Source organism: Trichosurus vulpecula, chromosome 4 (genome assembly GCF_011100635.1).
Source record: "Trichosurus vulpecula isolate mTriVul1 chromosome 4, mTriVul1.pri, whole genome shotgun sequence".
In the NCBI taxonomy this organism is placed as follows: domain Eukaryota; kingdom Metazoa; phylum Chordata; class Mammalia; order Diprotodontia; family Phalangeridae; genus Trichosurus; species Trichosurus vulpecula.
Window position 1 is genome coordinate 133,318,127 of NC_050576.1, and position 12,250 is coordinate 133,330,376.

A 12,250-nucleotide genomic window follows, 5' to 3' on the forward strand; every position below is an offset into this window, starting at 1 on the left:
ATTTAAAATATGTAAAGTTTATTAATATACTATTTTGCCTCTTGCAGGTATTATGCCCAATTAGAAGGAGGAAGAGTACCTGTTTATGCTGTTACTTTCCAAGAACCTGAAAATGATCCTCGAAATTGCTGCTACTTATGGGCTGTTCAGTCTACACAAGATAGGTAAGTAGAACGTATGTGAGCTTCTAAGACATGAAAATGAAATAGTTAATAGTGAAAAACATTGCTTCTCAATATTCTCATTGTTATTTCTGGAGTTCATTTTAGTGAATTAATTAACATCTGTTATAAAAGATAGGCTACATTGATTTCCTACTACATAAAAGGACAGTTGAAAAATTTAAGTTATGCCTTGCTTGTATATGTTTTCACATTTATATAGTGTTTTATGGTTCCAAAAGAATTTTTCTTACAGCAGTTCTCTGAGGTGTAGGTACTGTGAATATTATCAGCACTCAGTCAATAAGCATTAAGTGTCTACTATGTGCTAGGCCCTCTTAAAGAAAGGGGGGAAAGTATCTTTTTTCAAGAAGCTCATGGTCTAATGGAGAAGACATTATGCACACAACTATGTATAAACAAAATATATATATTGAATTAATTGGAGATAATCTCAGAGGGAAGGCAGTAACATTTAAGGAAGACTGGGAGACGTTTTTTGAAGAAAGTGGGACTTGAGCTGAGCTTTGAAGGAAACCCTGAGGGAAAGATCATAGGGGACAGCCAGATAGGGTATCTAGGACAATGAAAACAAAATAAGGCTAAGCTCACTGAATTGTATAGTATGGGGTGGGAAGAGGTGGGTGGGAGTAGGATGACTGGAAAGGTAGGAAGAGGTCAGGTTATGAAGGACTTTTTAAAAAGCCAGTAGGATTTTATATTTAAAAGAAGAAAGGGAATACAAAAAGAAGTAGGGATTTATTTGGTGCCTCCTGTGTGCCAGAATCTCTATCTTGATGACAACCCTGGGAGGTAGGTGGTACTATTATCTCCATTTTACAGTTGAGGAAACTGAGGCAAACAGGTTAAGTAACCTGCCCAGGGTGTTACAGCTATTAGAGTCTGATCTCAGATTTGAACTTAGGTCTTCTCGACTCCGTGCCCAGCACTCTTTTCATTGTACTGCCTAGCTGCCTCTAATTAATGGTGATTTGGAGCATTTTTTCACATGGCTGTTCATAGCAAAGGAAATTAGTGGTGCAGTGGATGAAGTACTGAATTGGAGTGGTAGTAATAGTGTGACCCTGGACAAGTCACTAAACTTCTGTCTGCTTTAGCTTCCTCATCTGTCAAATAAGGAGAATAGTATTATTGGTTACCACCTATGAGTTGTGAGGATCAAGAATTAACATGAAATTTGCTTGGCATACTTTAGAATAGCTCTCTGTAAATAAGAAGAAACTCTTGTACTTAATTAATTTGCTAGAATATCATCTCAGAGTAAATCAATGAAAACCAAAAATTGACAACCTATATGGCACAATAGAGAAGTACATTTATTATATGGTCCTCTGGTACCTCTCATCATTAAACCCTCCTAATTATCTCTTTAATCTCTTTCCTTTTGTCTTTTATTGTTCTCCAAGACAAATAATCATTTCTCTCATACTAATTTGAAATAAATGTCATTGAAGGGATATGGAAAATAATTTTGCCCCATTATCAGCTTGAATTTACAAAAATCATTAATAATGATACAGTATTTGATTCAGAGATTCCAATGCCTAGGTATATGCCCCCTCCCAAGGAAGTCAATAGCAAAAAGGCCACATTTTCAAAATATTTAAACAGGTTAAGATGCAAGTGTGGAGCTCAGAAAAAAGATCAGGTGAAGTCCAGAGATACAGATATTGGTGTCTACTGAATAGGTGGTCATTGAAACCCTGTGAATGGATGAGATTATCAAAATATAAAGTGGAGAGAAAAGAGGAGATGAGGTACAAAGGTAAGCTCCTTGGGAAATCTTCCCATTAAGAAATCAAGAAAATAACAAGGAACCGGTAAAGAAGACAAAGGAATGGCTAAAGAGGTAGGAACTGAACCAGTAGAGTATGTTATGTTTAAAGCCTGGTGAGGAGACAGTTTCCAATAGAGAAGTAGTTAGATCTATCATTTTAGAAGAGATGCCAGGGAGCATGAAGTTTGAAAAAAGGCCTTTGGATTTGTTGAGCAGAGGCCTTATGAGATTTCTAAGGGAGTTTCAGTAGAGGGGTGAAGGAGCTTGTTTGAAAGAGGTTGAAACAAGAAAAAGGAAGTAGAAATCAGTTATTGACAGTTACTTCAAGAAATTTATCATTTGGAATGGTAGATGATAAGCTAGGTCTTGGGAAGTCATATTTCCCCCCAATTTGTGGAGATCTTACATGTTTTTAGGCAGATGGGAAAAAGCCAGAAGAGAAAAGGGAGAATAAATAAAAAATGTAAGAGAGGAGGGATGATCAGTGGAGCAAGATCCTGGAGGAGGCAGGAGCACTTGAAATAAAGGACTTAGTGAATTATAAAACTACAATTTGAAGATGATGGTGAAAAATTTTAAGGGAATAGAGGAGGGGGGCTAAGGGAGTTTATATTGGATGCCTTTAATCTGAGAGAATTAAGTAGGTCATTTTTTAAGTTTTGGGCGTGGTTTTATGTTATGGTTGCAGACTATGTGGTAAAGGCTGATTTTAAAGGTACAAGTGAAATTCGAATAGGAGACTAGGATCTGTCAATAAACCAAGCTTGAAATGTTGTCTAAGAGTAGCATTTCAGGATCATTGGTTAATAGATTTAGAAAGGGGTCTCAGAGAACAACTCAGTCAGATACACCTCATCCTTCTTTTAATTTGCAGGTGGGAAAACAGAGGAATTGAGAGGTAAGATTTGTCAAAGTCACAGAGGAAGCAAGTAGCAGAGCCCCTGGGGTAACAGCCAGCAGAATAGGTGCTCAGTACATGTTTAGTCATTTTAATGAGGTCTAGTGTCACTATTTTGTTATGAAGTTGAAGGATGAAGTCATTGGAGTTAAAGTTGAGGATTTAAAATGAAATTTTTAGTGGAGTTAAGGACTCAACATTTACAAAGTATCTACCCTGTAGTGTGTTCTATGCACTATTTTAAGCATTGAGGATATAAAGACAAGCAGTTCCTTCAAGCAGTGGATGTTCTACTGAGGGAGGAGACATTTATACAAAATCAGTATATGCTGGAAAATTACGTAGGGGTGGGGTTGGTAGGAAATGGAGGGGGATTGGCACTACCTGTGGGGATCAGGAAAGGCTTGGTGCAAGCAATTTTAAGTGACATTTTTTACATAATTCCAAATTAATTTCTAGAAAGGTTGGCCCAATTCACAGCACTACTGTTAGTATTATGTACCTATCTTTCCACATTTCCTCTAACATTAACTTCATTTTTTATAATTGCCCACTTGAAGGGTGAGGTATGAAACAAATCTTTTATTAATGGTTTTCATCAGTCTTTCATGTCGTTGTGGATAATTTACTTTCCTTCTAAAAATTGTTCATGTCCTTGGACTCTCAGATATTGGGAAATAACTAGATGAATGAAAAAGCATTAAACGCTTACCGTGAGCCAAGTGCTGTGGTAAGTGCTGGAAATAAAATATTTTTTCCAGGACCTTTTACTTTAGTTGTGGTAGTGTAACACACAAAGGAAGGTTTACTTGCAAGGCAGATGGAAAGGCCAGGAAGACCTTAATGGTGCAATGGCAGAGCAAGTGAATTAAATGACTAGAGGCTTGTGGAGGGCTCTTGCTTGGTGTCAGTTCTTTATCTCAGATATCAGACTTCTTTCTGAGATTTCTAATGAGATTTTTTTTTTTCCCCTTTTGAACATTTTCTCTTATTCTAGCTACATTGATTTTATTTTCATTAAGAAATTTTCTGGGGCAACAAGGTGGCACAGTGGATGGAGTACTGGTCCTGGAGTCAGGAGGACCTGAGTACAGCCTTAGACACTTAGCTGTGTGGCCATGAATAAGTCACTTAACCTCAATTGCCTCAAAAAAGAAAGAAAGGAAAAAAAATTCCTAGCTATGATTGTAAAAGCTATCTTAATTCTATTCTCCTTATTTTCTTTTTTTTAAAAATTGTTGCCTTTTGCATTTTGATCATATACTCAATATTGAGTTTATTGTGGAATATGGTATTAGATACAGGTGTAACCCGTTTCCCCCACATTGTCTTCCAGCTTTCTCAGTAGTTTGTTTGGAATAAGAGAATCTTTTCTACAGTAGTTTCTACCCGAGTTTCTCTGACTCTGAAGTATTATTTATTTTGGGGTCTTGCTTAATCTGATTTCTTCTACTGATCTATTTTTCTGTTTTTAACCATCCTGCTATCGTTTTAGTTGCCTTTCTCTATTTTTGTTACATATTAATTTTGAAATATGATGTCCAAACCTTCAGTATTTCATTGTGGATGCATCATAGTTTTATATATGATTAAAGATAACTCTGATCTGTTTCTGACATTCTTTTTAATGACGGCTACCTTTTAGCTACCGTATTATTATACCGTAAATATTGTTAGATTTGGAGTCATAGGACCTAGGTTGAAATCCCCACTCTACTGTTCCCTCATCTGTAAACTGAGTGGACTAGACTAATTGAATGCTTTGGTGCCTTCATGTTCTGAATCTATATCCTATAATTCTCAGAATCTATCCTACAGTGATTCTTATTCCCTTCTCTTCCTCTTGTTTGGGTTATAACCAATAAAGTCCTTTGTTTTATAAATACCTTTCCTTTTACTTATCCATCCTTTATTTTCTGAAATGTAGTTAAGGGATAATTTGGGTTAGTTTGGAAAAATTATGGTATTCTAGTAACTAATGTTGCCTACTACAGTTTTTGGAACTTGGGTGGACCAATCCTGTGTAATCTTGTTATGTTATGACATGGTACTTTTTCCTCAAAATGTCAATTGTGGTTTCATCATCCTTCCAGATGGTATGCAGACTCTTCGCATTAAAAAAATTAATATTGAAATGTCTGCACTCTTATTGGCATAAATGTTTTGCTTATTGATAAGGTGGCCCATGAAATGCTCTTGGGAAAGAGTTGTTTCCCCCCCTGGGGTTAGATGATTAGAGTGATTTTTTTTTTTTGCCCTGAAAAAGTGATATGCATGTGATATGTATATGAACATCAAAAAAATCTTGCATGTGTGTTGGGTGGGAGGAGGGCATGTTGATTTTTAGTGTCAAATTATGTCTTTATGTTCGAGATAATACTGGTTAGTGTTAACTTATCATTTAAAAGTAACTACAAAGACTCAATAACTGACTGCATTTATAATTTGTTGTTGGGAATGATTATTTCCTGCATGGAATTTGGAATTCCACAGGGAATTTTAGAGTTCTGGGACTGGGAATGATTGAAAACATGAAAAACAAAAGGATTATTATGTAACTGTTACCACTTTTTTATGACTTTGGTAATTTATATAAAAATTGTCTTCCTTAGGTAACTTCTCTGTTAAAAGGAACAAGTACTTTTTAGGAGAAAAATTCTAATTTACAACTAGAGTTGTGGGTTTTTTTTTAATTTAATTTTATATGTCTTTATAGAGCAAATTGGATAACTGCCTATTGATTTATTCTATAAAATGAACTTTATTGAAACTACGTGCGTTTATTTTCTTGTATTGTGTTAACTGTGTAAATACACTTGTATACCAAGTTGTGTTTTTGAAATGTATCAGATCAAACTAACCTTTTGGCAACTCAAGTTCTGTCAGTTCATCATATACACAAAATTAAATGTGGCTATTTGTGAAAATTTTATATCGACAAGAGTAGAAGCATTTAGTATATGAAACATGTAAAGTGCTCATAGTTAAATTTTTATGTGGTTTCAGTGAGGGAGACGTTTTGAGTTTGCACCTGCTTCAGCTGGCCTTTGGTGATAGAAAGTGCTTGGCATCAGGACAGATCCTATATGAGGTAAAAAAAAAATCATGACAACACACTGTCAGTTTATTTGAGGTATCACTATTCTAAATATTTTTATTTTTTAGATTGAAAATGTCATAGAAAATCAGTGCTTGTTAAGTGACTGTCAAATCTGCTATATTTATGATGAGGATAAGAGCACTGGGCTGGGAGTCGGGAGACCTAGATTCCAGTCTTGTTCAGTCACTAATGTATGGCCTAGGACAAGTGATTTAAGTCCTCATTTGCCTATGTCATTAGTCAGGTAGCTAGCTCCTCATTTTAAAAATTTTGGTTTACTTTATATACTTTGATTCTGTATTTCTCAACACAAGCTGTGCACTGTTGATTTTTCAAGTTTTAATGTAAAAGATTGCCTAAGAGATAGATACTGATCTTTTTCTGGGTGTTTTATTTCTGAGAATGAGGAGATGTTAATGCTACTCTGTTTTATTTTATCTTCCTCTTTGGAAAAGGTCAGTAAGTAGGTTATTCCATAATTCAACCTGGTGGGCATGATCTAGGACAGTCTTTTAGCTAAGTGTCTATGGTATCCTTCCTCTACCTCAGCCTCAGACAGTGGGGATATCTGAGAGGAACCTTCAATTTCTCTGAATCCAGGCCCTTGCCACCACAAATATTCCCTTCCAATTCTAGGGAGTGTCCTATCCTAAGGAATGAAGATAATCCTTGTATCTCCCATCACCCAGATTCTGGCTAGATTGGAAGATTCCGTAATAATCATTTAGACTTTGGAAACCCCTACATTAAACTTTTATTTTGGCAGTGCAGGATTAAGCAAGCCACAATAGCCCAGCCCTGCCTTTTCTGGTAAGTTTTGTGAGTTTCTTCCATGTGACCCATCTCCTCAAACTCCCTAAACAGATGTATCTTTGACTTCATTTTAAGCTTTTATTTAAGTCTTACTATACTTGTATACAGCTTTTTATCCATTTTTTTAGTGGTAGTTATTCTGTTTGTCAAGAAAAATTCCTTATCAGTTCCTCAGTTTGTAGAAAAGTGTCACTATTAAGTTGAAAGTTTTTTCGTGAATAATCTAGCAATTTTTTTTTAGATTTTACTCTCCAGAGTATTAGGTATGAGAGAAATTTGCTTATAATTTTGGAAACCAACTAAAATCTTAATAATTTGTGTGAATATATGTTTCAGGGGTTAGAATACTGTGAAGAGAGATACAGCCTGGATCTCACAGGTGGTATATCTCCTTTGAGAGGTCAGGCTAGCAACACCAAACTCTTGGGATGCCAGAGCATAGAGAAATTTCGAAGTCACATCGACAGGGAGGAAGGCATGAATGAAGGTTTGTAAAATGTCATTCTAGTAGTCAGTATATGTTTGATTTAAGATTTATGGCTGGTAGATGAATTCTAGAAATTCTGCTAGAAATTAAACATTATGAGGATCATTGAGCCTATTAATTTACTTTAACCCCAAGCCATTCAAGAAAAATTGTCTCTGTAGAATGGGACCTGACCAGTGCTCTCTCATTGAAGTAATTAATTAAGCAATTGCAGATCTGCAACTTAAAGTGAGTTTTCTAGAACCCTGGAAGGTTAAGTGATTTGCTTGAGGTTGCTCAGCAGGTACATGCCCAAAATTGGAATTGAACCTAAGTCTCCCTCATTCTTAAGGCCAGGTCTCTACTGTACCACACTCCTACTCATACTGTATATATGTGTAATCTATATAATTGGAACCACTTAGGAGACATCTTCAGTAATAACCTAGTTGGGAAATGATCTCTTTGTCCTTCAAGCTGTGTCCTTGATTCTGTTTGTAAAAATCAAATTTATTATCCTTCCCTTAAGCCAGCTTTCCTTCCTAACTTCTTAATTTCTGTTTGTAATGTCACTTTCATCTAGTCTGCATTTTACAGCTAAGGTAATATAGCTCCAGAGGAGGGGTTCTAACTTAGTCTAAAGCTAAATAGGTAGTACTTTGCAGAGCTTGAATTTGAAAACAAGCATTGAAGTTATTTTATCCTAGAGGCAACAAAGAGCCACTTTTGGAATTTAAGTGTGACTTGGGAGAAATGTGGAAAATGGATTGAAGGTGGGGTATTGCTAATACCCCAAGCTAATAAACACTGCTTAATGAGAATTGTTAAAATTACGCTGTGTGTGTATGTAAAATATGTTGCTTTTCCTCCCCAGTTCTGTCTCCTGACACCAGTGTTTCAGTCTTCAGCTGGCAGGTGAATACGTATGGACAAGGAAAACCATCTACATATTTAGGTCTTTTTGATATAAATCGTTGGTATCATGCACAAATGCCAGATTCTTTAAGGTAAGACTACTTTTCTAGTAATTTTTAACTTTTCCTTAATTTTGTTTTGGGGTTATTAGGTCACTAATTTACTACTCTTCTACCCCACTCTCCCTCCCATTTTTTTTTTTTTTAAGGCCAGGAGAATTTCTTCACAGTTGCTCTTATTTTGCACTGTGGTCATTGGATTCTGTAGTGAGTAAGACTTCTCCACATTGCATCTTGGATATCTTGGTACATGAAAGAAGTTTGAATCGAGGTGTTCCTCCTTCATACCCACCTCCTGAGCAGTTTTTTAATCCCAGTACTTACAATTTTGGTATGTATTTTGTTAACAACTTATAGCTGTTGGAAAAGTCAGTACTGAGTACAAACATATGAAGTGTGTCTTAGTTTATTAGTGAGAAGTTTTCTGGAAAAATTTCCTTACAATTTAAATATATGAATTTAATTCTTTTCAATTGAATCATATTTCCCTTAGCAAAATACCTTTATGGATATTTTCTCAGCTTCATTGTTTATACCTCACTGAATCATGATAAGAGTCAGAGTTAAGGAACAAACTAATTATATAATTATTATGGGTACATTTTATATAGAATTAATGGTTATTTGTCATCTTATTGTAGGGGGAATATTTCAGATAATTGACTTTACGTTTATATAGAATAATAGAGCTATAGAAGGGAAATTAGCTGCTGCCTTACTCTTATTTTACAGTTGAGGACAGTGAGGCCCAGCAAGGTTAAGTGACATATATATAAGTTCATAGGTATAATCCATAATTGGTATGCTTGGATTGGTATGCTTTTTACATAAATAAGGATTTTTATACCTTTTTTTAAAACTTTGCTAAGTCTGTTCTAAAAAGTTAAATTTTATTATCATCAAATCTTACTAAAACTTTAAAATGGCTCTGTGTTCCTTTTTAGATGCTACTTGCTTGTTAAACTCAGGAGTAGTTCACTTGACTTGCACTGGCTTTCAGAAGGAGGTAGGTAAATGTTGAGTGCTAAATATGGAGAAATGAGCTTAATATTTCTGACTCAGTTGCAATTATATCTTCTATTACATAGATTGTACACATCTATATAGAGCACTATGGATTACAAACAACAGCCCGTGGGCTAGGCTCTGTAAATATTATCATCATTTGTAATAGTGACTTGTCTTTAGGTCATGGAGCTAGTATCTCTTCAGACACCATCTACTCTTGACTATAGCACAGCCATCCCTAAATAAAAACTAAATAGAAAAGGATATAACCAGGGTTTTAGTTTGAAGATACCCTGCTTCATTTAAACTTTTTTTTTATTAATAACTTTTTATTTTTATAACCACTGTTTTAGTTTAAGGTATCCTGCTTCATTTAAAATTTATTTTTACTAATATCTTTTTATTTTTACATTACCTTCATTTTTATGTGTGTGTGTGTGTGTGTGTGTGTGTGTGTGTGTGTGTGTGTGTGTGTATCTCCCTCTCTCTTCTCCTTCCCAACAAAGGGTAAAAAAGAAAGGCTTGAAAAAAAAGTTTGGGAAAACTAACTAACCTGTCAATATATGTGATATTCCAAATCCATGATCCCTACCTTTACACAGAAAGGATGGACTTTTTTTTTTTATCTCTTCTCACAGGACATGTTTGATCATTAAAATTATCCTTCATTCATTGGCATTTTGTACTTTTTATTCTTAACATTTACAAGGTTGTAGTCAATGTGCATATTATTTTCCTAGTTCCACTTACTTTGCTGTACATTGTCTCATAAAGGCTTCCCACAATTCTCTGAATTCTTAATAGTCATCATTTCTTATGGTGCAGTAATATTCCATTATGGGCACTAAGTAGTGCAGTGGATAGAATGATGGACCTCAAGTCAGGAAGACTCATCTTCCCAAGTTTAAATCTGGCCTTAGACACTTGCTAGCTGTGTGACCCTGAGCAAGTCACTTAAACTGCTTTGCCTCAGATTCCTCATCTGTAAATTGAGCTGGAGAAGGAAATGACAAACTTTCTTTGCCAAGAAAACCCCATACAAACTCACGAAGTTGGACACAACTGAATAACTTAACAATAGTATTCCATTATAGTTATAAATACCGCAATTTGTCTATCCATTCCCCACTTGATAGACATATATATATATACTTTTATATATACTTTTTTAGTTTGTTTCTGTTAACTTTTCTTGAAAAAGAAGTGCTGTTGTAAATTTTGGTTTTGACTGTTGAAAAGTTCAGTCACCTCAACTATTCGATATTGACTATAATACGAATAAGTAATTCAGTGGAAGAAATAACCCAGTTTAGGGAGAGGAATTCCCTATTTGACAATAACCTACTAGACAAACCGGGAAGCATCCTGTCAGAAAATTAGATTTAGACCAAAGTCTTCCAGCATATTCCACAATAAACTCAATGAATACATAAACTAAATAATAAATGTCATATTCCACAATAAACTCAATGAATACATAAACTAAATAATAAATGTCATGTTATCTAAAAAAAAAATGAGACCTGTGTAAGTTAGCTTTCTCTGTTATAGCTGGAGGAAGATTCTTAACGAAGCAGATTTGGAACTGAAATGCAGCGCAAAAGCCATCTAGTTAGTGATAGAAGTAGAAGTGATTATAAAAGATAATTAAATGAAATTGCAGTGCTTTTGCAGGAACAGTATCTTTAAAACTAGGTTAAGAAAATTTGCTGATTGGGGGAACAATCTTTGCATCAAATGTGTTTGATAACAGACTGACATATAAAATGGATAGACAACTTATGTAAATGTTTAAGACCAGGATCCATTCCTCAATAGTTAAATGGTCTAATGGCTATAAACAAATACTTTTCAAAAGAACCATTGCACGTTGTGTATTTTTAATCATATAACTGACTAAAAGATGTAGAGAATATAGGGACCCACGCTGCTTATTGTTTGATAACTAAAAAAATCAGAAAATTTGTTACCCTTGGAGAATGCTCTTCAACAAGGTATCTCCCATGCGTAAAAGATTCTTTCAAAAATGTAATTAACTGCAGAAAGTGTATGACTAGAAAAAAATAAACTGGTCATACACTATTAATGAAATGTCAAGAGAACGCTTGTTGAAATAAATTCTCATCAGTGAGAACAGAGATCATTTGGAGAATTATATTCAAAATGATGAGCAAAATAACTACTTGAGTAGTTGTGATAGTGGTTAATTTACCATCAGTTGGATTATTTAAAATGATTGTTGACTAATTACTTAATGTGAATGACTACTGAGAACCTATTAAAATTCACTTTTTCAGACCTTGACCTTTTTAAAGAAATCAGGACCTTCTTTGAATGAAGCCATTCCTGATGGTTATAATAGATGTCTTGTGGCTGGCCTCCTTTCTCCAAGACTTATTGATGTACAGCCTTCCAGCTTAAGTCAGGTGAGGTGATTAAAATGTTTGTAGTTAGTCTTTTTCCTAATTTTCTTTTTGTGTCCAGCAATAGTTACTTTCCATGTAGTAAAAGGCCTGACTTGTTATTTCCCAAATAACTCTTGGAAAAAGTACTTTTTGGTTTGAATTATCCATATATTTATGACTTAGTAGGTAGAATACCAGGTATCTAAAAAAATGTTACAAATTCAGTATAAATCATTATTCTTATTACAGATGATATAACAGTTCTTACAGAGAAGTCAAATTTGATTTGCATCAGAAGAATGTGGGGAAATGTTCTAGGAGAGAGATAGGAGTTTAGTGGAGAGAGAGCTGCCTGCCTCTGAGTCAGGAAGACCTGATTTCAAGTCCCATTTCTGACCCTTACAGGGTGTGTGACTAGCAAGTTGTTTAAACACTCAGTAGCCCAGGCAGCCAAAAGTTGCAAAGCAGTTGCCAGCTTATACTGGTAAAGGGAGTTTTTTCACCAGCATCTCCCTATACCTTATTATAGCATAGATTTCCCTCCTCTCCTTCATCCCCCAATTGTTTATAAAATCATTTAAGCCAGGAATTTGCTAGGCATTAGGGATATAAAAACAAAAATGAAAT

At 34.9% G+C, this 12,250-nt stretch overlaps 1 protein-coding gene across 1 annotated transcript in view; it reads left to right on the forward strand.

Moving 5' to 3' along the window:
* The window catches only part of AHCTF1 (AT-hook containing transcription factor 1), a 119,228-nt gene that overhangs the window by 46,240 nt on the left and 60,738 nt on the right, over positions 1–12,250 (forward strand). The window contains exons 6-12 of the mRNA XM_036755272.1: positions 48–164; positions 5,864–5,948; positions 7,107–7,257; positions 8,111–8,243; positions 8,360–8,541; positions 9,155–9,216; positions 11,516–11,644. Coding sequence (XP_036611167.1) covers positions 48–164; positions 5,864–5,948; positions 7,107–7,257; positions 8,111–8,243; positions 8,360–8,541; positions 9,155–9,216; positions 11,516–11,644 — 859 coding nt within the window. The remainder of the gene's footprint in view (positions 1–47; positions 165–5,863; positions 5,949–7,106; positions 7,258–8,110; positions 8,244–8,359; positions 8,542–9,154; positions 9,217–11,515; positions 11,645–12,250) is intronic.